Consider the following 27,519-nt stretch of genomic DNA (forward strand, 5'->3'; position numbering starts at 1 on the left):
ATGTTTATCATAAATAAGAAGATGCACTTAATATATACAACTACCCTATCGTGTGTGTGTGTGTGTGTGTGTGTGTGTGTGTGTGTGTGTGTGTGTACACAATCACACAAAATACTTAAAAGGCTGGGCCTGGTGGCACACACACCTTTAATCACATTCAGAAGGCAGAGACAAGTAGATCTCTGTTAGTTCTATGCCAGCTTGGTCTACATAGTGAGTTCCAGGTCAGTCAGGGATACATAGATAGACCCTGCCTCAAAAAATAAGATTTTAGGACTGGGGAGATGGTTCAGTGGTTATGATCACTGGCTGCCCTTTCAGAGGACCCAGGTTCAATTTCTAGCACCTCCATGGCAACTGACAAACTGTAACTCCAGTTCCAGGAGATCTGACACCCTCAATCAATCAATGTATATACGATAAATAAATAAAATCTTTAAGAAAAACTTCGATTTCATCAGGTAAAGAAGGCAGTCTATCCTGAGGAACAGAACCTGGTGTCAGGACAGAGACTAAGTCACCTGACCTGGCTGAAGCCTTGGAAGGCCAAGAACAGAACTTGTATTCTCTCTCAAGAGCCATGAGGACTCAGAAGGTTTTGAAAGCAATTGAACTGGTGTGCACTGAGACCCAGTTCTTAAAACTTTTAAAAGCAGGGGTAACACTGTTGTTTAATGCTTCTCTTCTTTCCCACCAGCCCCTTGAGGACGCTGTCTTTCTCTAACGTATCTTTTCTTTCTCTGCTTTTATAGACTTATCCAGTGAAGTCTAGACGTCAAGGGCTCTACACTCAGACACTGAATTAGACCATGGCCCCCAGCCCACAGGCCTTTGCATCTCCTCTTCTGCTCTTGCTGCTGCCATGCCTGGGGACTGGCCCTGCCTTGGGCAGAGGCCTTCCCAGGCCACTTGAGAACTCACAACCTCATGTGCTTCCATCAGAGCCTCATATCTTTGACCTCTTCTGGAAGAAGCTGAAAAATGAGAGTTCCTGGCACAGTGGCATCCCCCCGATCCATGCTGAAGGGCCCAAGAGGCCTGCAGATTCTCCCGTAGGACCAGCCCTGCATGGGCCCAAAGCACCCCATGGGGTCCAAGGTGAAAGACACCTAAGAGCTGATGATCTCCAGTACGCCGGAGCACTCGCCTCCCAAGGCTGGACAGGACCTCCTGACTCACAGGAGCTTCTGGAGGCAGAAGCACCAGAACCCCACCCCATGGGAACACCCCATCTCACTCTTGTCCCTACAACTCCCAGCTCTCAACTCCCAGTAGCCACACTTGCCACTGCCTCACAGAAGCCTGGAGGCCTAGCAGGACAGCAGCCAGCTAGGGATGAGAGGCTAATGACCAAAGCCAAGGCTTATATTACACAGGCTTCCCCCAGGGATTACCCAGGCCCTCCCCACACTCTGGTACCTGAGACAGGTACTGTGAGGACCCTAGTGTTGGGGAAGCAGGGCGGACATGAACAGGGTTTTCAGGAGGCTGTCCAGGGCCCTCTACTCACCCAGCAGGATCTAGTAGCCCCTGAGGTCGGATCAACACCCCCAGTTGAGGTGGAATCTACTCCAGAACCTGGAACCCAACTAGACCTGGCATTGGCCAGAAGCCTTCCTCTTCCTGAGGGGCTGCCAGCTGAACCTTCCAAAAAAGTGGGAGCTGGGGATACCTGGGAGGTCAGCTCTCTGGGACCCCAACCCGAACAGACTGACCTTGGAGGACAAGACTCCCCAGCACCTCAGCCTGTGCCACCTTCAGCTTCAGACACTGATGAGTACCTAAGACCAGGCAGGTATCAACATGAGGGGCTGTGTGGGGTTGTGAGGACCAGTGGTCCAAGGCAGCTGGATGTAACTCTGAATGGCATTTCCCTCCTTTGGAGAAATTGGGGTGATGGTGCCTCCCTCCTGAGGGACTGGTTTGGGAGGAGTACTGGGGGGTCGGACAAGGGAGTGACTGTTATTGCCATTTCAGCAATAGCCTCAATGAACGGAGCAGACCCCATCTCCCCACAACGCGTGAGAGGAGCAATGGAGGCCCCAGGAACCCCCAGGTCCTTCATCCCTGATCTCCCAAACTCTGCTCAAGCTGCAAATGGAACGGAGAGCCCTGTGAGGGCCCTGCAGCCAGGTGAGGCCACGGCTAGGGGTGAGGGCAGAGTGACCAGGAACCCGTGCTTAGTGACGGGGCATGGGGCCAGGGCTAAATGGAGAAAGCGTCTGCTGAAAGGAATAGGCTAGGACCTCTGAGTCGCTGACAGAAGCATTCCAGTGCCTGGAGACCCCAGGACAAGGCGTCGGCTCTTCTGAGCCCAAATGTCCTTCTGTGCATCCAGACATATCTTGTGTAGTCACACTCCAGCCCTCCTGGAACCCAGCACTCTGGATGCTGAGACAAGATTATCCCAAGAACTACATACTGAGTTCAGTTAAGACCCTGTTTCAAAATCAAAAGTACAAAGATGCAACTTAGTGGCAGAGTTTTGGCCTGGGTTCAAGTCCCAGCACCATCACTACCACCACCACCCCCCCCAAAAAAAGGAAGGAAGGAAGGAAATTTACATCTTCCTGTCTTGTCTTTGATGGGAAAAGCTAGACGTGTGCCCTTGCCACGATCCAGAGACTGTGGCAGGCACTGTTATCCCCATTTCACACACAACCTTGGAAAATTAAGTTACCAACTATGCTTTTGAATATGGAAAAATCAAAAGTACTTTGTGTTCATTTGGGGTTCTTTTGTGTTGTTTCTTATTTGTTTGAGATGGGGGTCTCAGGTAGCCTAGACTGACGTTAACTCATTGTGGTTGCTGAAGATGGCTTTGAAGTCCTGATCTTCCTGCCCTGACTATTACAAGTATGTAACTCCACACCCCACTCTCAACAGCTCTTCCCAAGAAACCCTTTTAATGTTGTTGTTATTGCAGATGAAGCTGAGGAATGGCCGGGTCGCCCACAAAGCCACCCTCCAGCACCCCCGGTCCAGGCCCCCTCGACATCTCGGCGTGGTCTCATTAGAGTCACCACACAGAGAGCTCTGGGCCAGCCACCCCCTTCAGAGCCCTCAGCCAGCTCCATGGTTCCCATCCCAGCTTCTAGCCCCCCAGCCAATGCCACCGCACCTCCCCTGCGTTGGGGACCCCTGCGTCGGGTGCTGAGTTTTTCCTGGGAGCTTCATGTTTATGGGGTGGGAGTGCTTTTCCTGCTTCCAGCATTATTGGCATTGGTCACACTGGCAGCCGCCCTAGCGGGACCCCGATTGGCACTAGTGGCTGCCGTGCTGGTGTTGGTGGCTTCAGGGTTGCGATCTGCCTACATGCTCACCGATCCCTATGGGTCTCAGGCACGGCTGGGAGTACGTGCAGGTCTGGTGCTATACAACTTGCCCTTCCCCTTGCTACTCACTGCACTGGCAGCACTCACCATGCTGGGCCTGGGTGCTGGTCTGCCACAGCCTCTGCAAAAGCCGCTCCTGCTGGGAGTCGTGGGCCCTGTGCATGGTGCAGGTTTGCTGGCTACAGACCTGTTCTCCACCAGCCCTGTGCTCAACCTTCTGACACAAGGCTTATCTTGTGCTTGGGGCGCGTCAGTGGCTCTGGGCACACTCTGCCTGTGCCGTCGCCGCCTGCTGGAAGGCCCTCGGGGCTGGGATGCCAGTCCCGGCCCCCGGCTGTTGGCTGTGGCGGGCTCACTAGGACTATTGGCCAGTGGTCTGCAGTTGGCGGCCTCACTCTGGCTGTACCCAGGGCCTGGCCGGGAGGGTCGCTTCTCCTGGGCTTGGTGGGGCGTACACTTTTGGCTGCGTCTGTTGGAGCTGACCTGGGCACTGGCCCTGGCGCTGGCTGCCCTGGCTGCCACTCGTCCTAGGCCACCCACGGAGCACGCTTGCTGGGCTAAGCTGCTGCGGCTGGCGTGCCCCGCACCCACGGGCAAGAGCGAAGTTCCTGAGAGACCCAATAACTGCTACGCGGGGCCCAGTGGCCTGGGCACAGGCGGCCTGGACATCAGCAAAAGTCTCATCCGCAACGCTGCTGGGGAAGGTGGGCTTCCTGCCACGCCTGGTTCTGGACCCTGGGGTTCAGCTGCATCGCTGGGTCGCGGTCGTCCAGGTGGCCCGAGGATGTCCCGCGGCAGTGTGGGGCCTGCACCGTCGCTGAGCGAGCTGGATCTGCGGCCACCGTCGCCTATCAATTTGAGCCGCAGCATCGACGCCGCGCTCTTCCGGGAGCACTTGGTTCGAGACAGCGTGTTCCACCGCTGCGGTCTCCGTGGCTTGGCCTCCTCACCGCCAGGGGGCGCGCTGCGGCCTCGCCGGGGCAGCCAGCCCGACGCTGAGCTGGACGGCGCGGGCACGTCGCTGCTCCGAGGTCGCTGCCGGTCGCTCAGCGAGGTGTGCTTGCGCACGTCGCTCCCGCAGCACGTGGTTAATCTGCCCGTCGGCGCGGCGGCCGCGGGGACTTCGGGCAGCTCCCTGGACAGCTTCTCCAAGGGCTCACTGAAAATCAGCTGGAACCCGTGGCGTCACGGCCTCTCGTCCGTGGACAGCCTGCCCCTAGATGAACTGCCCAGTACCGTGCAGCTGCTGCCACCACCTACCCCAGCCCCTGCTCCTGCCCGGGCGGGGGAGCCTCAGGGCGAGGGCCAGTCGCGCTGCAAGTCCAGCGAGTCTCACAGCGCCTCCAGTGACACTATAGAGCTCTAAGCAGCTATGGGGGAGAACTTGCACCCTCTCCTCAATGTCCACATGAAGTGGCTGAGCCAAGACAGTTGAGCATTTGAAAAATTGCCTTTCGGGGCCTCCACCTGACTGCAGTTCCCGGGTACTTCCGGGCTTGAATTTACCCGACTGGTTTTGATTTTTTTTTTTTAATATCTCTATTTTTTTCAGCAGATATTTTGCACAGAGGCCGTGAATTACATGGAACACAGGGTGGACGTGTATGGATTTAATCATGGGGGACAGGGACCAGGTACCCCTGGCCCCACAATGTGGAGAGATGCACCTCACTTGTCCAGATTGACTGTCCTCTTTGTGCCAAAGAAATAAACCCTTCCGATTAGGCTCATGCCTCCCTCTGGTCAAACCAGAGTCTCTCCTAACAGGAGAGACAGGAGACCCTTCCCCACAGGAATCAAGAACCTTCCAGAGGAATGTTGCTTGGGTAGGAACAGCCACACCTATCTCACTAAAAGCCTGTTGTGGAGTCCCCGCCTTGTGTAATCCCCAGGTTAGGCCTAATCGGAAAGCATCCTACCCACTTTGAATTGAAAACAGCTGGTGTTCAACCCAGAAAGACCAACTCCTAAGATGGTCCCTCTGTTATCTTTCTCCTTCCTCCACTTCTTTCTGGTTTTATTTAATAATGTTTTTTTGTAGACTTATTTTATGTGTATGAACATTTTGCCTGCATGTATATGTGCATCATGTGTGCGTCTAGTACCCAAGGTCAGAAAGAGTCCAGTCCTTTGGGACCGGAGGCTGTGAGGCACTGCATGGTTGCCTGGAAGTGAGCCTGGATTCTCTGCAAGGGTAGCAACTGCTCCTAACAACTGATCTCTCTCTCCAGCCCCTTCTCAGGACTCCTCTATTGTGGCAGCCCTTGATTTCCCAGCGTTGTAGAAAACTCTGCAGTGGCAGTGGTGGGTTGTTAAGACTGAAGCTTTTCCAGTTTCCAAGACCGTCCTTTATTTCCTGAGATGAATAAATAAGTCGATGGCTGGGGTGTGGGCGGTGAATACACATCAGGAGCTGGCAGCATGCACCAGGCAGGAGCCTACGGGGCCACCCCTGCGGGGCTGCCTCTCATCCTGAGCAGGGGCAGAGCCCACCTGCAACCTCCCCAGGGAGAAACTGTCTCGGAATTCACACACTGTGAGGCCTGCCAGTCCCCTAGGCAAGGATCTCATGGCATCAGCTTCAGGATCTCTTTCACCCCCACCCCCCAGGAGGTCACTGGGGTCCTGGGCTGCTCAGTAAGGCAGGTAAAAGTCTCAAAGAGAAACCATGCTGCCCAGGTATCCAGTGGGAGAGAGAAGTAATCCCTAGGGGCAGTCTGGGTGGGAGGAAATCCTGTTAAGTGGTGGCAGGGATTATCTACCCTTGATGAAGCCCTCCAGCACACGGTCACTTCGCTCTGACAACCAGTACCCAGTCATGGCTGCCACGGCTCCAATGAAGATGGCAGTGAACACCAAGTCACCCTTAGCAGCAAGCGTGGCCAGTGCACAGATGATCACACCAAAGAACATCTGCTGCAGGACCACCATTTCATCCTCTGTCATCTCTGCGAAGAAGCCTGCCGACTCTGCAGAGGTGCACCTGTCACTGCCTGGTTCCTGGCAGTTCCCAGAGCCACCCACAACTCCTACACCCCCACTGCTGCCAGGCCCACCTAGCTCACCAAGCACAAGCTGCATTCACTACTGAGAAAGCCTCTGCAGGGGCTACCACCCTAAGCTTGAAGGAAGCTGGGAGGTGAAGGGGTGGCTCAATGCTTTGAAGAGGATGCTAATGGCCATCAGAAAACGGGCTTAGAAAGGTGGAGTTTTGGTGCCAAATCTACTTCTCTTTCTACATGGAGGTGAGGCCACCAAAAGCCAACCTTGAGAATGCACAGGGACTGGGTCTCGGGGCAGCCTCTCTGTGGGCTGGGTAGCCGTGGAATGGGGCCTGACGGAAGACTTGTCTGCTCTCTCAGGACCAGCCCAGCCTCCCACCCTGCTTACCTGGGATCTGCTCCTTCACACAGATGCCGTCTTCCCGACTGTAGCCTTCAGCACAGACACAGCGATAGCTACCCTCCGTGTTTTCACACTGCTCGTTCTCTCCTGGACACACCACCGTCTCACACTCATCCACATCTGGGGGTGGGGAACAGGTCAGAGTGCTGACTGCCATAGCTCCCCACACAGCACCCCAGACTGCATCCCTCCCCCACCGTCTCAATGCGCCTTCCCTCGCCTCTCCCACATGCCAGCTCCTTCTGACAGAACACTCACCTAGGCACTTGGAGCCCACCTGCTGGTAGCCACGGCTGCATTTTTTGCAGCGCCCTGGCCCTGCTCCCATACAGCCCAGGCAGGCCTTTGCACAATCTGAAGAAGAGAGGGTGGAGCTGAGAGGTCCCCCCTGGACTCAGGAGCCTGAGAAGGCGTAAGTTTGAAGGGAAAGGCGCAAAGCACCATCTCCTCTCCCTCTTTTCCATCCCCGCCTCTCCCTTCAGCAGCTGACACTGACCTCGGCACTCGTAGGATCCTTCCGTGTTCACACAGAACTGGTCGGCTCCACAGGTGGCCTGCTCTGTACCACACTCATCAATGTCTGTGAAGAGGGCAAAGGTTGGGAGTGTCACTTTGCAGGACTAGCCAGCCACTCAAGCCTTTGTCTGCCCTGCAGCCTCTGATAGGGCTGGAGAGGGGAGTGGCATATCCCACCTTTACTTAAAAGCCATCAGCCCCTTCTCTTCCTGAGCGCTGAGACCTGAATCAGGAGGTGGTCATGACTCAGCATCACCCGTATGACTTACCCAAGGGGATGACCATAGGCAGAGGGGACCTGGGTCCCTGAGGGACTGACAAGACAGCTTTAACTGCTAACCTGGACCACTCACATCAGGACTATGAGAAGAAAAGGTTGGGGGGGGCATTGTTTTGGTTTTGGTGGAGTTTGTTTCACTTTGTAACCCTGGCTATCTTAGAATTCTCTCTGTAGCCCAGGCTGGCCCCAAACTCACTGAGATCCACCTGCCTCTGCCTCCCAAATGCTGGGATTAAAGGCACGTGCTACCACTTACCCTGCTGGTAAGTGGTATTCTTAAATGGTATATTAAAAAACATTTTTTTTTTAATTTATGAAACAGGGTCTCATGCGACCCAGGCTGGCCTGAAACTACTGTCCCCAAGGATGCCCTTGAACTCCTAATCTCCCTGCTTCCACCACCCCAGAGCTAAATCCTAGGCATGCGTACCTGGCTTTAAAATCCTGTCATTCTTTAAGAAAAAGTGTACTTATCATTTTCATGTATACATGTGTATGTGGGTACACTCCTGCCATGGCACACACACATCTGCATGTATACATGTATGTGTGGGTACACTCCTGCCATGGCACACACACATCTGCATGTATACATGTATGTGTGTGGGTACACTCCTGCCATGGCACACACACATCTGCATGTATACATGTATGTGTGGGTACACTCCTGCCATGGCACACACACATCTGGAAATCAGAGGACGGCTTGTTGGGGTTGGTTTTCTCCTTTCAGCATGTGTGTCCCAGGGACTAAACTCCCGGCTTCAGCCTTGGCAGCAAGCGCCTTTAACTGCCGAGTCATCTCACTGTTAGACTTTAAATCCCACTCTCGATTTTTTTGCTGCTGCTTTGTTTTTGTAAGATTTGTTTGGCACGTGGTGGCACATCCCTCTAATCCCAGCACTCGGGCGGCAGAACCAGCTGGATCTCTGAGTTCAAGGTCATTCTGGTCTACAGAGTTCCTGGACAGCCAGGGTTATACAGAGAAAACAAAATAAAAAGACCTGGCCACCTCTTCTAAGGTACTCCTGATCCATCAGTGCCCTGCACTGAGCTGGGTGTGGACAGGAGTCTTCCACTGCATGCAGGTCTTTCTGCTCTGTAACTGCCTTCCAGCCAGGCTGAGGGTCCTATGTGCCTATGTGAATGGGACTGTGCTGGTAGAAATGGTGTAGGCCGGCATATGTGTATATAAGAATAAAGCCTGCATTCCCCCCCCACCATGTTCCCCCCTTACCTACACACTTGAGGTGATGCAGAGCCCAGCCTTTCTTGCACTGCAGACAGTGGGATTCCTCAGGTCCTGTGCAGCGGGCACAGGGACCAAAGCACGCTGGGTAAAAAGCAGACAGTGTAAGGATGGGCAGGCAGGTATTCCAGCTATCCTCGCCCCACACCACATCTTTTGGCTACCTACCGGAACATACCAGATGACTGCTGTTGCGTTCCGCCTCAAAGTAGCCAAGGCCACACTGGCCACAGGCCTCGCCCCCATAGCCGGTTTGGCAGTCACAGTGCCCGCTGCCCCCTCGAGTCCCTTCCCCTTCACACTGCCCGTAGCCACCGCAGGGCCTCTCTGTGCCCCCAGGACATGCTGTGGGCAGACATCAGTTGGGTGAGATCTTATACACAACTTTGTCATCCAAGAGACTATTTTCTATGTGGTTCTAAATGTTTTTAAAAAGAAAAATTAATTTTATTATCCACACAGGAGCTATATGAAATATAGCCTATTGTAAAACAGTTGGCTAAACTTTATTTTTATTTGCCTACTTTTTCTTTTTTGAGAGAGGGTCTCACATATGTAGCTCCAGCTGGTCTGGAACTCGGCATACAGATTAGGTTGGCCTCAAACTCAGTTATTCTTCACACACACACACACACACACACACGCACACACACACACACACACACACACACACACACACACACACGGGGTGGGGGGAGGCTTGTTTGTGCTTGAGACACAATCTTTAGGAAGTCCAGAGAATTTATCTGAACAGACTGAAAATCCTCCTGCCTCAGCCTCCTAAATGCTAGCATTGCAGGCCTGTACCTCCACATCTTTTCTAAGGACTATATCCATCACCCCAGCATCTAACCCTTTACCTTGTTTACAGGAGAAATGGCTCTAACGAGGGCTAGGAACTTGGCATGGTGGCACGCGCCTGCAATTCCAGCACTCAGAACACTAACTCAAGATTACTACAAGTTCAAAGTCTGGGTTCACAGGCTCAAAACCAAACAACTAATAGTAACATGCTAAATGAATAAGTTCATTAGCACAGGACTGTACCAAGTTCTTTACTAGGTATTATGGAGGTGGACAGATGGGGACAATGGGGGCTTCAGGGCATGTGCCTGCCCCTTCCCAGTCTGATCAGACATGTGAATGAAGGAGGCATGGGTGAGGGCAACATGAATTTAGTAACAATTACAGCTACAGTGCACCTGGCTCAGGCTAACCCTGGCTCCCTGGCCTCAGCAGTCCCCTCCCACTCCCTTAGGGGACCAAGAAAGACTCACGCAGGCAGGAGGGACCAAAAGTCCCGGAGGGGCAGCAGAGCTTCAGGGAATCCGAACAGAGCCACTGGAAGAGGTCGGGGGCTTCTTGCTGCCTGTGAGTAGGGGGCAGAAAGGCTGAAAGGCCAGGGTGCTGACAGCGTGGGACTGACTACCTACTCCTACTCCCCCTGACTCTGGAATTCAGCTCAACTTGAGCATACGTCAACTTGACCAAGGCCCTTTGGGCAGAAGAGTAAACAGGCCTAGATTGTGCGCCTGGTACCCAGAGGCAAGTCTTCAGACCTAGATTTGGAAGGCTGCCATCAAACTGTTTCTTGGTCAAGTAAAAGCCACAACCCCAGGGCCTGTGTGTAACCCCTCCCACCCCTCCCACCCTCACCTGTGAAACCACCAGGCTTCCACCAGCTCCTCGCTCAGCTCTAGCAGGCGGTGGCACTCGAAGTCTGACTTGCTGCATACGCCCTCCAGCACCTCCACCAGACGAGTCTCACTGAGCACACAGGACGGGGATGGTAAGAACATTGTCCACCCGCCCCTCACACGTGACAGTATCAAGGAAGGGACCATGGAGCGTTCATAACAGACAGGCTCTAGGCTCTGGGGATCAGACAAACCTAGGTCAGAAGCTAGCTGTGTGATTTGGGCATGTCACGAAGCCTTTCTTGTTTCTATTTCTCACCTCTCGGTTGCAGTCAGGTTCTCACTTTGTCACCCAGGATGGCCTAGAACTACCCTGCCTCTACCTGCCACTGTGCACTACCACCATGTTGGGCACACTTCTTTTTTTTTTCCATTTGTCAAGTAGCAACAGTTAACACCTCTGCCTGTGAATCCTGAGTCCTCAGTTCCTGCATCTGACCTGGCATAGCAGGGGTAGCCGAGCTGGGAAGACAGGACTGAAGTTACACCATGAGGCTGGGAGGGGCAGCTCAGAGGTAGAAAGAGGATCCCCACACCTCCTGTCAATATAATCCAGCACTGGCAAGGATGCAGAAAAACTGGAATCCCTTCTGCACTGCAAGATGGTGCAATCAGCTAAAAGGAGCCACCATGACTCAGCACTTCCTCTCCTGGTCACATTCGCAAAACCAAAGGAAAAACAGGTGTTCAAATGCTCACAGCCACAATATTCATAATGAGCAAAAGGTAGACAACAACTCAACCATCCATTAACCAATGAAAGAAAATGAACCATGCACACTCGATAGGGAATTATTTAGCCATAAAAGGAATGAAGTCATGTGCTGCACAAACCACACAATAGGGAGGAGCTGGGGAGACATTATGCTAAGTGAAAGAAGCCGGACACAAAAGGCTGCATGACTCAGGATGGCAAAGGAATCAGGAAATCCACACTGGTTTCTGCCTGATGAGAAAACACTGGAGTGGTCGGAGCTCGAGGAAAGATGAGGACCAGCTGCTTAACGGCACAAGATTTCTTTTAGGTGATGAATATGTTTTAAAGCCAAAAGTAGTGGCATATATCTGTCATCAAAGCACTCTGGAGGCTGAGGCAGGAGGATCACTGAGTTAGAGGCCAGCCCGAAGCAAAATCAAAAGTGAGAAAGTTTTGGAAGTGCACAGAGGTGAGAATTACTAAATGTCCCACTGGTGATTTTTTTTCCTTTTCTTTTTTTCTCTTTTTAGCTGTGTAGCCTAGACAGGCCTTGAATGTGCCATGTAGCTGGGTACAACTTTAACCTCCTGCTTCTGCCTCCAAAGTACTAGAATTACAGGTGTGTACCACGGTGCCTGTTTTCACTAGGTGCTAAGGAAGGGGCCCAGGGTACTGTGCCTTCGAGACAAACACTCTGACAACTCTGGAACATTCCCAGCCTGTTATGTTCTTTTATGTGTATTTATGAAATGAACATGCAAACAAGATGTGGTGGCTTGCACCTGCAATCTCGTCACTTGGGAAGTACATGCAGGAAAATCAGGAGTTCAAGGTCATCCCCAACTGGTCTAGATGAGATCATATCTCAAAAATAGAATTTTCTTATGACATAAAATATGATGTGGGGGATGGGGAGATGACCCACTCAGTAAACTGACTCCTGAACAAGGATGAGGACCTGAACTTGAACTCCCAGCACCCACGTAAAAGCCAAGTGTGGCATGGGGGAAGGGGGTGATGCAGGGAGTGTCAGAGATAGGCAGATCCCTGTCTCCCGTCTAGCACAATAACCAAGTTACTGAGCTCCAGGTTCAGGGAGAGAACCAAGGTGGGACAGCCAGGCATGGTGGTACACACATTTAGTTCCAGCACTCTGAGCTCGAGGCCAGTCTGGTGTACCAAGTGAGTTCCAGGACAGCCAGGCCTATGCAGAGAAACCCTGTCTCGAAAATAAATAAATGGGAAGAGATTTGGAGTCAACATACTGTGAGCATATATAAGCATGTGCACACACATGTATACACACTCGAATATATAACGTAAGTTTATACTACAATCTCAGAAAATAAAAGGATTTAAAATATTAAAAATGAACATGTATCACATCATGTACTTAAAGGGTCTGACACAGTGGCGTACTAGAGGAGCTAATTTAGCAAAACAAAACAAGAGGAGAAAGGAAAAGAGGAAATTGGGGATCACGAAGACGGTTCAAGAGGTACAGGCAATCACACCAAGACCGAACCTGAGAACCTGAGTTTGGTCCCTAGGACTCAAGCAGTGGGGAAGAAGTGACTCCCGAAAGCTGTGTACCTGTGTACACAATCACACACACACAGAATAAACAAATGACAAAAAAAATTAAGAAGCCGGGGCTGGAGAGATGGCTCAGTGGTTAAGAGCACTGACTGCTCTTCCAAGGCCCTGAGTTCAAATCCCAGCAACCACATGGTGGCTCACACCCATCTTTAATGAGACCTGATGCCCTCTTCTGGTGTGTCTGAAGACAGAAACAGTGTACTCATATACATGAAGTAAATAAATATTTTTAAAAATGAGGAAGCCAAGTGTGGTGGCACACACTTGTAGTCCCATTACTGTGGAGGCAAAGAGAGAAGGATCTCTGTGAGTTCAAGCCCAGCCATGACAGTTAGTAAGACCTAGTATCAAAAGTGGAGGAAATATGTAATAGAATAAAACTTTTAAAGGAAAAGAGAGAAGAACCCAGAAGCCATTACACAGCAGAAGTACTCTTGGTTCTATTGCTTTCCTAAATGAAGAAAGTGAGGGAAAGGAATGGCTGGAGTTCCAGAAAAAACAAGCTTTCCTCCCTTGTGGGAACCATCATCCAGCCTTTACCACAGAACCAAGCATCAGGTAGGGAGAGAAGAGCAACTCTAGAAATTGTGAAAACAGCGAGACCACACCAGCGGCCAAACCCCAACTCTTTGCCACCCCTCCTTCAGCGTGACCTTGAAATGCTGGAGGGCCTCTTCAATTCCTGTCCCTCCAGCTCCAGAATGAGATAGAAGCTACCTGGACGTCCAGGGCACATCTCACCCCACCATGGTCAGGGGTCTGACCTGACCCCAGCCCTGCCTACAGCCTCTCTGCAGTCTGAAAACACCTGCACAACTCACCTAGTTCCCAGGTGTCTGTAGTACTTTCCCTTGTGCCCCATAAAAAAAAAAATCTATCATGTCAACTGATGATCTCCAAAGGATGCTCAGATCTCAACTAGTTTCCACTGTATACACCACTGGAAGTCTTGCTAGTCCATGCTGCCTTTATACCTAGACTAAAGAAGCTCCCCTCCCACCCCCTAGCTGCTCTCCCCACTCCGTCCATGCTGCCTTGGCTTCCTGTACTCACAAAGTGTGAGTGATCTCTTCACTTAAGACCAGAGGCTGGAGAGAAGCTCAGCAATTATTCAGTTCCCACCATGGACACAGTGGCTCCCAACTGCCTCTAACTCCAGTACCAGGCAATCCATGGCCCTATTCTAGCTTCACATTCAAGACATCTAAACTCCTCTCTAGGGCCTTCTGCTCACTCTGCTCCAACCACCTTTGGGAGAAACGTAAAGTCAGCCCTGCTACTGTTCAAATGGACCATCCTGAACACCTCCCACCCACCTGTGCTCTACCCACATTCTTGTTCTTCAGCTGACAGGTAGTGTGTTCTCTTTGTGTCTATTGAAAAGCAAGTTTTACGAAGATGGGGATTGGTTTCCTTATCTGCTGTTCTGGATCTGGAAGTGAAATGCTTCCACAGAGGATCTATTCCAACCATCCACAGAACCCCCGGCCCCCCATGCACACACACCTTCTTACCTGTCCTTGTATTTAGACAACTTCTCTTCCTCCCAGGCAGTGTTCCCACCACCGAAGTTGTCCCGGATAGTTCTCTCCAGACCCTGGATATGGAAGAAATTAGGAATATCTAAGTACAGAGCTGGACACATTCATTTTGGTTTGCTTGTTGTCATATTTGAAACAAGGTCTCTCTGTTGTAACCCTGGCTGTTCTAGAACTCGCTCTGTAGACCAGGCTGGCCTCGAACTCAGAGATCCAACTGCCATTGCCCCCGGAGAGCTGAGAATAGAAGAGTGTGCCGTCACACCTGGCCTGGCATTCTAACGTTTCATTATTTTATGTTATTGACCAGGAAACTGAGGCACTGTGAAGCACCTTATCCGAGGCCATACAGTTAAAGCACCAACCCATATTGGGACTAGAGACCATGCAGATTTGCTCTGAGAGCTCCTTGCTCTCCAATACTGGGCCCTTCCCTCGAGGCTATTAGTGCACCCACCTTGTTGAAGCTGTCCACCAGTGCCCGGCAGGTATGACATGGATGGGGCTCAGTTCGGGGAGAAGAATGGGGAGGAGGAGAGGGTTGGAGCCAGACAGGTCCTGGGAGGCTCAGAAACAGGCTCAAGCACCAGAGCAGAGATGGGACCAGGCCCCTCAGGGGCTGTGGAGCCATCTTTTCCCAGGCTGGGGAGTGCAGATAGAAAGCAGGGGGAGGGTCCACTGGAAAAGCCAGGCTGTAAGGACTAGGGCTCGGCTCGGTTCTGAGGTGCCCTGGGGCTCAGAGCCCCCAGACCTACGTAATTACAAACGAGGATGATTTGGGGGTACTGGAAGCAGAAGAGCTGGAAAGGGGAAAAGAGCCTAATCTATAATTCCAACAGAGAAATTATTTCTCCGTTACCGTAAGGGAGGTGGTCGGGATCGCTGGCAAAAGAATAGGAGTCAGCCCATTGTTTTAGGGTCTCAGTGAGTTATTAGGGGCCAGAATTAGAGAGGGTTAGATCCCAAAATATTCCGAGAGAAAGGCGGATGGGCGGTCCTGGGGGAGGAGCCCGGATCCGGATATGAAGAGAAGGGGTCAAGTTCAGAGCCTCTTTGGGAGACCGAGGCACGGCCTGGAACAGGACTGGGAGGATCCAAACCCCGCTAGACCTTAGAGGAGGAGAAAAAAAATGTCCCCGCCCCTGCCCCGGGCGCTTGGGCCGAGTCTCCTTAACGCCACTGCCTTGGCAAAAAGTACACCCTTCTCCAACGCCGCAGTCCGGAGGGCGGGGCCTTCTCCCAGCCAATGGTGGAAAGCCATGTGCCATTGCGTCACCCTACACTAACCAACCAGAAGCGGCTCCGGGCTGCACCTGTCCAGGCATTAAAGGGCCGCGGGGTTAAAGGCTCTGCTAGCGGATCCTCCAAGCAGACACAAGAAGAGTTACGAATACTGCATCGGCCTTTATTCGAGTGCAGGGCAGGGTCACAGATCCTATTCCTCGTAACAGCCCGGGGCTTCCGGGCTCTCGGTACAGTTGTCTAGGGCGGTTAGCAGCGCCTGGGTCACTCGTTGCACCCAGTCCGCCGGTCGCCCCAGGGACTGGGAGCGGCCTCCCTGCAGTGCATCCAGGAAGGCCGGTAGCTGCGAGGGCAGGGCGAAGAGCGGTGCGACGCGGAACAGGGCGGGCACAGTGTCTGGATGCAGCAGCCCATCGAAGTAGACCCCGACGTAGCGGCCGATCGCCCGGCCGTGCAGGAAATCGGGCAGCACGCAGCTGAGCCAAGAGGCGAGGGCGTCATGCGGCCCGGGCTCCACCGTCTGGAGCTGCAGCCACTGCTGACACTGCGCCACAGCCGCGGGCGAGAAGAGAAGGATTACCACGCCATCCTCCTGCAGGGTCCGGCGCCGCTGCTGGTGGAACCAGGCCAGGGCACCGTGTGCGCTCAGCTCGCGGCGGCTCCACAGGTCCACGGCCACGCGCAGTGGCATCTGGCTCAACGCGGACGCCAGCGCGCCCACCAGACGCTCATAGTCTGCTCCGTCGGCCGAGTGGAGGAGCAGGGCCGTGCGGGTGCGAGGGGCCGCTGGTGGGGATGGATAGTAGAGCTCCTGAGGGTGAGCCTGGACCTTGCCTTCCCTCCACCCAATAGAGCCCAGTGCCACCGTTTGAGGCTGTCTCTGGGAAACCAGGTCTGGGAAGCACTCACCTTTCCTGCGGTCCTTTTTTAGAAGGAGAAAGAAGAAAAGCGCCGCAGCCAACAGTAGGCAGGCTAGCCACACTAGGACCCAGCGCTTGTGGATGTCTGGAACAGACAGGGAATGATAATGGGCTACTTAGAAACCGTATATCTTTCACTCCACCTTACGGAGGAAAAAAAAAAAGTGTGTAGACATGAAGTGATCTGTCCCAAAGTCACACGTGCCAGATCCGGCGCACTGAAAAAGCTCCAAGTGTCTGTGTGACCTGCCTCAGTTCTCGTGCCTATAAATATGGATAACGGCATCGGGCATCAAGTGCATACATAGGGTTGCACATAAAACACTTCACAGTGCCAGGCCTTGTAAGTATTCAGATGTCAGCTGATATTGCCCCTTAAGCCTAGGGTTGCAGCCCCTTCAGTTTGCTGCCTCGAATGATTGCAATAGCCCCCATCTTTCTGCCTTTGATCCATTCACTAAATGGGGAGCCATCAAGATCTGCTTAACATAGGTTTATTCCAGCCCTCAAGGAAGCTGGTGTTGCTGGGGACATAAAATCCTACATCCCTGTTGGGTCTCCCATCTTCTCAAGATCCTCCAACCAAACTGACAGCTTTAGAAACTCAGAAATGTACTCCAGTCTTAAACATGCAATGTGAGTCCTTTCAACTAGCTCAGACTCCAGTATGTTGTGTCTACGACCTTTCCCCTGAACCCTTCAACTCATCTCGCCCAGGTCCTGGCTACCCCAATCCCTGCACTGAACCCCTCATGTTGGCTCAGTGCTTCCAGATAGCTTCTACTACTGTAAGCTCACACTTGCAAACATTCAACAGCTCATACTGGCTCTGTCCTTTTAGATTTCTGTTGGTGGAGGCAGGTTCCGTCTTTTTAATGATGCTGGAATCTCTGAAAGTGTGTTCTTGTCCCTGTCCCTCCACCATCTCTCTCCCACCCTTGAGGGGCACACGTGCCATAGAACTTGTGTGGAGGTCAGAGGACGACAACTCAAGAGAGTCAGTTCATGTGGGTCCTAGGAAACTCAGATGCCTTTACCAGCTGAACCAGCTTTCTCCCTCTCTGTGGTTTTGAATGGTTAAAGGAATGCTGCTGGGACTTATTTGAGCCTGACAAAGCATCACATATGTTGCCTCAGCTGGCCCACAGGCAGAGCCGGTCCCCTCATACTCACACTTGTCCATGGGGCAGGCCCATATCGATCCCAGGTTATCATCACTCCACAGCTGTAAGACACAACCCGGCCCCCTGCTTGGTGTTCAACAGCTAATAACTTCGGGCCAGCTTATTCAAATTCCTAACCTCAACTATGCATACTTCCGTGCCCAGAGCAGGCTCCTGCAGATACCTCTGCTTTTGCTCAAACTGCCCAAGCTGCCCTCCATGCCAAATGGGGCCTTGGAAGATTCTTCCTCGAAGCTCTTTCTAGAACCTAACACTGACTGGGGGTGTGTATCATTTAGTTGGGCTTGAGCCCAATTAAAGAGATTGGAATGATATATTCCTGTTACCTACCCAGGGCTAGACATAGAACAAGAAGACACATGTAGGTACTGGGGCAAGTTCTGTCACCAGCTCACCTGCATACACTGGTGTGACTGGAAGTCTTGCAGCAGTTGCTCTCCAAGGTGAGCAGCTCTCTGCCAAGTGAAAGGGGGAGGGGCTGTCACCTGGGCAGCATCTAAGGGGCTGTAGTAGAGCAGAACTGTTTGTGGAGAGGGGCTAAGAGATGTATGAAGCCACTGAGAAGGTGTGTGTGTGTGTGTGTGTGTGTGTGTGTGTGTGTGTATAGAAACAAGTGTCTACCAGAGTATCCATGCACAAACACACATGTGCACACACACACACACATACACACACACACACACACACACTCTATTCCCAGAGCCCTGGGATATGGTGACTAAGAATGGAAGTAAGTGTGTGAAACCACGCTTGAGATGAGACTGGAAACATCTGGAGAACACTTTGTCCTCACCGTGGAGGCAATACTGGGCAGTGGTGTACAGCCACCGGGTTCCAAGGCACAGACCGATGTGTTGTTTAGGCCGGTTTTCATCTCCACTAACAGCATATCATCCTTGAAGGGCCCCGAGGAGTCTGGGAGGAGAGAGAGGCCACTCTAGAAGACCCACTTGGGAGTTGTCACTTGTATTCTTCCCATTCCCTGACATTGACCCCCAGGAGCCAGCTCCTCCATGGTTTGTCCCATTGCGATGGCCCTGTCCCAGCCACCCTCAAGCCCCACTCACCAGCCCACAAGCACTCTTGGAGCTGAACCTTCTCCCAGCTGCTCACCTGCTTAGAAGGAGCCAGAGTTAGGAGCACTAGGAAAAGCAAGGGCCAGGGCCAGGAAATCCAATGGGGAGGGTGCAGGCAAAAGGAAGCCCATTGGGCCGGCTCTGCACTCTGGACCTGAGGTTAGGCAGAGCTGAGTTCAGGCTACAGGGTCAGGAGTCACCCATCTCTGAGACCAGGCTTTGGGAGGACACCTGTGCTAATGGAACTTACAACTTTAAGCTCTGTCCTAACTTGACACATCTGTTTCCTTCACGCCTGACATCTCAAAGAGGAGACTCTCACCCTCGCCCAGTCACCCACCGAAAATCACAGTCTCCATTCCTCCACCTCTCTCCAGAGCATGTGATTTCACGTTAACACGTTTCTCTAAAGCACGCTGTTCACCTTCCTTCCCAAGAAGTGGGTTCTCTGAGGATAGGGACATTTGCTGGCTTTGTTCACTGACAGATCAACCTCAAAGTGGCTGGCATATAGTAGATATTCAACATTTGTTTTGAAACAGTGTCGTGCTGTAGCCTAGGCTGGCCTGGTACTCACTGCATAGGTCAGGCCAGATGGCCTCAAACTCAGGGTGAGCCCATATACCCTCCTGCCTCAGCCTCCCAAGTGCTAGGGATGTAGGGCATGAGCCTCCGTGCCCAGCTAAATCTTCAATGGATGCTTTTGTTTTTTAATTTAAAAATATTTTCATTTTCAGTATGAATGTGTCTGCATGGGATAAGCATGTTTGGGTGCATAGTTCCAAGGGGTCCATGTGAAGTAATAGCCTGATCGGTGCAGGGTCCCACCCTCGGCCCAAAGTTATTTCATCACCATTCTGACCTGGACACAGAGGTTGGGGTGGTCTCTCACCAATAGGAACTCATATGGCTTCTGTGGAAAACAGGGAATGAGTAAGGCCATGAAGGGAGACTCTGGGGTCCCACACACTCTCCAACTTTTGACCTCACTTACATTCACAGTGACATTCTCCTGGAGCATTGGTGGCACAAGCGGCTGGCAGGGACTCTGGTCTGGTGCCTGCCAGCACAGTGCCACCTTAGCCAGTAGAGAGCAAGGCGCATCTAGCTGCCATCTCCCTGGGGACAGCACCCGCAGCCTGGCTATGTGCCAGAGGTTCCTGTGTGCACGGGGATCTGCAGCAGAGGGCCAGAGTCACTAACCATCCACCTTCCCATAGCCCCTGCCTTAGGAGATTTGCTCACCTTTCCTGAAGGGGCAGAAGCTGGTTCTAACAGAGTCTGGCTCCAGGGGCCACACCTGGGAAACAAAAAAGGGGGCTGTACTAGGTCGACTTGACTGGGCCAAGCCATCCATGAGCATGTGTCAGACCCTCTGCTGGGCACCAGGACATGTCCCCTGAGGCAGGTTTCATAAGCTCTCATAAGGCTCCTCACTCCTTACAGAGCTCTAGAGAAAGAAATGTGGGTTTGCTCTGAAAACCCTGCAATCGACATCTTTTCTCGACTTTTGTGGGGTTGTTTTGGTTGTGCTTTGTGATGGGTTTTGGTTTGTTTCTGAGACAGAATCTCACTATATAGCCCTGTCTGGTCGGAACTCACACAGAGACTCACCCGCCTCTGCCTCCTGAGTGCTGGGATTAAAAACATGTGCTGTGACCCCTGGCTTTTCACTCAACTTTAAGTGAGTGCCTACTATGTGTGTTAGCGGCAAGGGATACACAATGAGCCTTAGATTATTCATTTTGATTCATTTCACAAACATTTTGTGAATATCTACTATGTGTCAAATGCTGTGCTGGATTTTTCTTAGAGCACTAGCATGTGCTTAGACCTATGCCATGAGAAAATATATTAATTTATTCTTCAACTGTTTGAGAGTGGTGGGCATGGGACATGGTGATACAGAGAGTTAAGTCACAGCAAACACTTCCTGAAAATGTGCCGTGTGTCTCACCACTGTTTGGCACTGGGGATTTGTTCATTTATCTATGCAGTCAACAATGTGCACCCACTGTATGCCAGGCTCTGTCCAGGGCTCCGGCAAAGTCACTGCATTTGAATGAGATATTCTTTGCTTTCCTTCACAGGCTCAGTAAGAATGAAATGTATAAATGTTAGTCAGTTACCCACCTCCAAGATTTCTGGGGGCATCTTATGTACACAAAGAGAAATTAGACAGAAGCCAAATGTTAGAGGAGAGCCAGAAAGACAAGGAGGGTTCGGAACCAGGAAAGGCCAGGATGCTGGAGAAGCTTTGGTAAAGAGGCAATGTGAGTTAGGAAGATTTGGTTACGCGGAAGAGGTGCTGGGAACTAGCTGAGCAAAGGCAGGGTGGGTGAGTCGTGGTGAGCGGCTCTGCTGGCTATAACAAGCTTCTGATAAAGGAGAGGGGAAAGACAGAAAGGCACTGGGAAGGGAGGTGGAGGTTACTGACAGCCTAGAGGAGGGATGAGAGAGGCCCAAGAGGAACTGAAGACGGAGAGAAGTCAAGTGGCCAGGACTGGGTGACCAAAGTGCCATCAGAGGGAGCTGCTGCAGTCCACAGATTTAAATCTAGATGCGACCTATAGTATTCTTTACACTAGGCCTACAGTGGTACATTTTATCCAGATTACAGATAAGAAGCAGACTGGGAGGCAGTGTCTTGTCCAAGGTCACACAGTCAATAAATGGAAAGTAGGATCGGAGCTCCTTTAAGTGTATAGCACGGGTTCTACCCTTCCCAGGAACACAGAGAGGGAATAGAGGAGCAGGGGAAGGCTTCAAGGAAGAGGGGATATGTGGGTGGGCCATGAGCATTAGGGAACAGTCCTGTGGATGGAGTACCGGGAGTATTCTGGACATAACAAACAGAAGGCACAGGACAGCAAGAGCAACGGGACAGACAGCCACCCAAAGGGACAGACAGCCACCCAAAGGGACAGACAGCCACCCAAAGGGGCCATGCTCTCTACCTCAGAGTATGGAGAACAGTGGCCCCGGAAGATTGGAGGCCAGTCCTCCATGCCTCCCCAGCCCATCTCCCATGTGCAGTTGAATTCTGCTCCTACCTGAATGCAGAGGCAGGGAACCAGGTCTGTGAGGTTTAAAGTAATGTTCTGAGGTCCAGTCTATGGGATTAGCAGACAGAGTGAGTTTAGAGAAGCTAAGGAAGAGGAAGTGGGGAGGTCGAAAGTCCAAGGAACCAGGCAGACAGACCTTCCCCCTGCCAAGGTCCTGCTTTGGGTGCCCCCTTTGATATTTTGGCTACATCCTAAGCATGGGCATCAGCACAGACCTAAAGGAGAAGCCTCACCAGGTTTTTGTACCACAAGGATTTGAAAGGACCCTGGACCTGATCCCAGTACAGTAAGAGGCCAAAGTCCTGTTCCTCAGAGACATCCAGTATCAGAAGAACATTGTCACCATCTGTGGACACATTGAGCCAAGGCAGGGCTAGTGGAAAAAGCAGAGAGAGAGAAACAGGGAAGGTCAGACTTCACCCCCTCTGCACAGCCAAGCCTGGGTCAAACTCACCAACTACCCCATTGGAGATTCCACCAAACCCTCAGACTAGGCAGCCCTTGGAGGACAGACTATATCCACATCTCAGACCGGGCTCTGTCCCCAGCCACAAGCCCAGAGCCAAGCCCATAGAGGCTCCAGCTTACATCTTGGGACAGCTCCTCTTCCTCTGCAACCAGTAGAATCCTACCTCCTAAATACACTTTCCCTAGACTTTTCTTATGCCCCCACATAGTAATCCCAGTACAAGCTAATCTTTACAATAGCTTGCAAAACCTTAACCAGGATAGTTTCTGAGACCTCTCAAACCTAATGTTAGTACCACTGCCTCGAAAACTTTTGCTGCAAACACACAAGATACCTTCATTTTCTTAAGCACACTTGGCCTTGTTCCTGCCCCAGGGCCTTTGCACAGGCTGTTCTCTATGGAACTCTGTCTCTCAAATACAGGGCTCCTCCTTCATATCCTTCATTACAGTGAGGCTATCTCACTACTGGAACTCCCAACCTTCCCAACCCTCCCTCTTGAATTTTCTCCATAACTCGGCACCATCTAATATACTGTATACTTTACATCCCCAGGGATTTACTGGACCGTCCCTCAAACCCCCATTTCCATAAAGACAGAAAGTTTTATTAGGGTTACTTATCAATCTACTTCTAGTCTCTATGTCTGGTGTTTAGTCAGCCTTTGTTGACTAGGAAGGCAATCACCACTGAGTAACAAGATGAGATGCCAGCAGTGTGTTTGTTTTCAAGGCTCTGGTGTCTAGTGATCTGTATGGAATGCCAGAGGAAGGCCAAAAAGAAAATGGAGTTGAAGAGAAGAGAGGAGACTATTTAATGGTTTAAAACCTGCCGCATAATTTACTCTTTCACCTTGCGCTAGCTGTAGAAGTCACGTAAACACTAACCCAACTGAGCCAGATGAGGCAGAGCATGCCTGCTGCCCTGGCTACTTGGGAAGCTGAGGCGGGAAATTGCAAATTGTCCAGCATGGACAATATAGCAAGATCCTGTCAAAACCAAAACAGCAAGACAAGACAAAAATCACCTCACTGAACGAGACATTAAAACCAGCACACTCTGCTGGACACAATGGCACGCATTCAATCTCAGCCCTTGGAAGGCAGAGGCAGGTGGGTCTGTGTGAGTCTGAGACCAACCTGGTCTTTATAGTGCCTCGTTCAGATTTAGTACCATTTCCACTCTGGTCTATCAGGAAAGGCACCAGAATCTTAACAGTGCTTTGGGCTACTAGATGCTCCTGGTACTGATGAACACTTGCTATATGGAAATGATTCATCTTTATGGTTCCAGTACCTGGCATAGATGAAGTAACTACTGCACTTCATGTGGAACGAGGGTATAAATGAATGACAGAACATGTTCTGTGACTTTTGGAACCTGGCATCCCTGAGCCGATGTCAACCCCAAGCATCCAATTGTGTAAACTACAGATCCTGCTCCTCCCTCCACCCAGCCCACTGTCCCTAGCCCCTACCCCAGCAGCTCTGGATGCTGTCCCGGACTTCAAGACCCCTGCAGTCTGGGGAGAGATCACAAAAAAACCTCCAGTGGGGATGGGGACCAAGGAAAGAAGGGAAGCAGTCCAACCCATGGGGAAGTACTGAAAGGAGCTGCCTGCCCCCGGAAGACCACCCATGCTTCCACAGGGCAACAGAGCACCTATCCCAGGGGCTAGAAGCACAAGAAACTGACTAAGGAGGGTGCGGGCTCAGACCCTGCCTGACAGTGATGGGACAAGAAAGATGGAGAGTGGCCAAAGGGACCATAGACTGGGGAAGCAGGTCTTGGGGTGACTTACCAGGCAACTGCTGTGTGAGGTTGAGTTCTTTCTGGTATCTGGGCTTCGTGTAGGACCAGATTCGTACCTCAGCCCCAAGACCAGCCTCGAAACAGTCAAATACTGCAGAACCCTATGAGGAGAGGGTGGTGGATGGCTGGAGGTAGAGGGCTCAGAATCCAGGCCAAGGTCTTGGGCTTATGTGAGTAGACCACTCTGCTTACCTACTGGCCCCATTTCCAGCCAATGACTGCATTTATACCATCTAGTGTGAAATCTATCTATGGTTTCCTTCTTTTGAACAGGTCCCCACTTCTGAAGCAAGTGTCATCTACAGACATGTTGCCAGGCCTGGGATTAACCAGGCTATCCGAATTGCTGCCTACACCTGCTGTCATAGACACGACCAGATAGATACTCCAGTGCAAGCATGGAGCATCCCCCACGGGCGTACTTCAATGGTATTCAGGGCTGCTTTGTGAAGTAGGCAAATTCTTAAAAATGTGTGCATGCATGTGTGCACACAAGCCCATGTGTTTGTGTGTGTGTGTGTTTTGTTTGCTGGGAATCAAACTCAAGTCCTTGAGCATGTTAAGCTAGAACTCTTACCACTGAGCTACATTCCCAGGTCTTTGTTCTTATTTTATAATCAAAAGTTTCAAAGGACATTTCATGAAGGAAGTCGAAATAGCCAATAAGCAGGTGTGACGGTTTGTATATGCTCTGCCCAGGGAGTGGCACTAATAGAGGGTGTGGCCCTGTTGGAGTAGGTATGGTCTTGTTGGAGTGGGTGTGTCACTGTGGGTGTGGGCTTTAATACCCTCGTCCTAGCTGCCAGGAAGTGAGTTTCCTCATAGCAGCCTTCATGAAGATACAGAACTCTCAGCTCCTCCTGCACCATACCTGCCTGGATCCTGCTATGTTCCTGCCTGAACCTCTGAACCTGTAAGCCAGCCCCAATTAAGTGTTGTCCTTATAACACCTGCCTTGGTCATGGTGTCTGTTCACAGCAGCAAAACCCTAACTAAGGCAGCATGTAAAAAGTGCTTGTCAGTCACCAAGGCTATACAAATTACAGCTGTAATAAACCTCAGATATAGTGGCACCGACCTGCAGTGTGAGCATGTAGGAGATTGAGGCAGGACGACCTGGCAAGGTTACCTAGACTACCCAGCAAGTTAGGTAAAGTGCTTGCCACCAAACCTGACGACCTGAGTTCAATCACCAGGACCCTTCCAGTAAAAAGGAGAAAACAACTGACTCTGTGACTTGTCCTCTGCTCCCCATATGAACCCCCTAATGTATACACACACACACACACACACACACACACACACACACACTAAATAAATACATGTAATTTAGAAATATAAATACCATCACCACACACATGTACACACAAGTCCCCATTTATAAACCATGGCACACACAGCAGAATGGTTAAAATTTTAAGTGCCATGTGTTGACAACGATGGGAGTAACTGGAAGTCTTGTTTGCTGCTGGTGAGAATATGAAACAAGATTGTCCCAGAAAATTGCTTAGTGATTTCTCACCAAGTCACACGTTTTTTAGACAGAAAACAACCACCACAAAAAGTCGAGAGGGTTCACTGCTCAGATCAGACCCAAGACTTAAAAGAAACAATGCACGAGATTGTTTTGGGGACCTGGGATTCTGGGGGTGGCTCTTCTCATCGGGAGGAGCACTTCACATACCACAGACTGACCAGGCTGCACCAGGTCAGCAGGCACCTGGACCTCCAGCAAGGCACAGCGGGCAGTGGGGTAGGCATGGAAGGACAGCACCACCTGGGCCTGGAGCGAGGCTGTGAGCAACAAGCAGGGGTCAGCCAGGCCATGGGCCATGGGAAAGACCCTGACTAGAAGCAGTAGTTGGACCAGCAGGTTTCTTACCATTCCTAGGCTCCTGGAGTTCTGAATTAGGTGTTCCAGCATCTTCAGGCTCTTCCCAGTGCCCTTCAAGAAGCAGAGAAGAGAGCAAAGTCCAAGTCAGGCACCTGCTCTGGGCTGGTTCAGGCTTAGGTTCCCTTGCAGAGATATCATGACTGATAAACAGAGGCCTAGGGAAAGCAGGCTGGCCTGGGGGTATCTTAAGCATTGCAGATGCCCACAGAGTCTGCAGTCCCCATGCCTTCCCCAGGTGGCCTCACGTGTGCACTCGGAGTCCCAGGCTTCCTCACTCACCATGCACGGCCAAGTGCACAACCACACGGACACAGAGGGCACAATCTGTCTCCTGTGGACACCTCAGTACCAGCTCTGTCTGCAAGCGGGTAGGCACCAACACAGGGCCTGAGGCAGCCTCGATGTTTCCAGGTAGGCAGAGGATGTCACCATCTGGGTGTGAAGGGTGAAGTGGGAGCTGATGCTGGTTTGGTCTGATACCTCCAGAGGGCAGGAGAGCTCAGCCTTTCCGGCTGAGAGCAGACAGTTGCTTCCCTTCAGCTCCCCTGAAAGCCACCAGACAATACTTACCCCAAAGGTGGCAGGAGAGGCCCTGGGAAGGAAGGAAAAGTCAGTTCGCACCCTTAAACCGAAGCACCTTTCCTCGCTTGACAGCCCCTATCCCCTGCCTATCTCCTTTTGGGGCTCCCTAGCCTTAGCCCTTCCCTGAAGACAAGACTAATTCTTGTCCTCTTTCCGTCTTCTCTTTCCCCATCAGCACCAGACAGACCAGACAGGGCAGTTCCGATGGAAGCAGTGACAGAAGCCAGACTAGGGCTGTGAAGAGGCACAGGCTGAACTCTGAGCCTTTCTCAGCCTCCTAAGGTCCCCGACTCACTAGAGAGCAGCGTGCAGTGTCCTGAGGTTCTATGAGTCTCTCCAGAGAAACGACCACAGGGCTTCGGCCCAGTGCCAAGGACAGCAGAAACCAGGACACAGGCATCTTCCAGGTGCCAGACAGCACCCAGGTCTGAGGCCCCGTCCTGCCCCCCCAAGGGGGGGCAGACCCCTCGCCCCTGCTGCCAGTCAGCCCCGTGTCCCTGGGAGAGAGCAAGGGCTAGAATTTCTCTCAAGTCATGCTTTCCCACTCCAGTGAGCCTGGGTTCCCGGCCCAGTTTCAGCTGGAGTACTTTCGATTTGGCTCCCAGCAGGCAATGGCTGTTCCCGCCCCGCCCTGTCCCGTCCCTCCCACCAACTCCTGGCTCAGGAGCCAGCAGCTTTGGACCTGGGTGGTGGCCTTTCCTCCTCCTCCTCCTCCGTTTTGGCTGGCACCTGCCTGGGAGGAGCTCTGGGGAGGCAGCACAGTTGGAGTCACTACTGAGTAAAGGACTCTTACCCTGGATCTCTCGGAAAAACAAAGGTTCTGATCGATCTGATCAGAAAGACCCCAAGCTTGTGGCATCCTGGATGTTTCTACTTCCTGGTGTTTCTACTTTGTGTGTGATCCTGGAATCCTAAGGTCCACTGGGTCCCCTCTTACTATGCTTAGGTTCTTCAAATAC

General features: G+C 51.8%; 3 protein-coding genes across 6 annotated transcripts; 1 reads left to right on the plus strand and 2 right to left on the minus strand.

Moving 5' to 3' along the window:
* Positions 1-809: 809 nt before the first annotated feature.
* On the plus strand, positions 810-4,701 carry PRRT3 (proline rich transmembrane protein 3; the record flags this gene model as incomplete). 2 transcript variants are annotated; one of them, XM_080915082.1, is made up of 3 exons in its annotated part: positions 810-1,815; positions 1,984-2,133; positions 2,927-4,701. In XM_080915082.1, the coding sequence occupies 3 exons, from the start codon at positions 810-812 to the stop codon at positions 4,699-4,701; spliced, it is 2,931 nt and encodes a 976-aa protein (XP_080771208.1). The 2 variants fall into 2 exon arrangements, with proteins under 2 accessions (XP_080771208.1, XP_080771209.1); XM_080915083.1 differs by having other exon boundaries at positions 810-1,791; positions 1,978-2,133.
* A 977-nt stretch (positions 4,702-5,678) lies between these two features.
* On the minus strand, positions 5,679-15,480 carry CRELD1 (cysteine rich with EGF like domains 1). The gene is made up of 10 exons (XM_080914291.1): positions 14,774-15,480; positions 14,293-14,375; positions 10,442-10,552; positions 10,063-10,154; positions 8,954-9,130; positions 8,774-8,869; positions 7,237-7,320; positions 6,999-7,094; positions 6,726-6,860; positions 5,679-6,304 (listed from the first exon to the last, which is right to left on the minus strand). Exons 1-10 carry the CDS (start codon positions 14,945-14,947, stop codon positions 6,090-6,092), a joined length of 1,263 nt encoding a protein of 420 aa, XP_080770417.1. The 5' UTR covers positions 14,948-15,480; the 3' UTR covers positions 5,679-6,089.
* Positions 15,481-15,689: 209 nt separating this feature from the next.
* Positions 15,690-27,130, minus strand: IL17RC (interleukin 17 receptor C). Of its 3 annotated transcripts, XM_080914747.1 has the most exons (18): positions 26,856-27,130; positions 26,549-26,570; positions 26,258-26,410; positions 25,967-26,029; positions 25,769-25,878; positions 24,074-24,185; positions 23,750-23,794; positions 22,037-22,176; positions 21,792-21,851; positions 19,984-20,038; positions 19,733-19,914; positions 19,601-19,651; positions 18,730-18,775; positions 18,456-18,577; positions 18,058-18,117; positions 17,652-17,703; positions 16,468-16,563; positions 15,690-16,344 (listed from the first exon to the last, which is right to left on the minus strand). In XM_080914747.1, the coding sequence occupies exons 1-18, from the start codon at positions 26,958-26,960 to the stop codon at positions 15,752-15,754; spliced, it is 2,067 nt and encodes a 688-aa protein (XP_080770873.1). In that variant the 5' UTR covers positions 26,961-27,130; the 3' UTR covers positions 15,690-15,751. The 3 variants fall into 3 exon arrangements, with proteins under 3 accessions (XP_080770873.1, XP_080770874.1, XP_080770875.1); XM_080914748.1 differs by lacking the exon at positions 23,750-23,794; XM_080914749.1 differs by lacking the exons at positions 25,769-25,878; positions 26,549-26,570; positions 26,856-27,130 and having other exon boundaries at positions 26,258-26,393.
* Between the last annotated feature and the right edge of the window lie 389 nt (positions 27,131-27,519).

Source organism: Micromys minutus (assembly GCF_963924665.1).
Source record: "Micromys minutus genome assembly, chromosome: 3".
In the NCBI taxonomy this organism is placed as follows: Eukaryota; Metazoa; Chordata; class Mammalia; order Rodentia; family Muridae; genus Micromys; species Micromys minutus.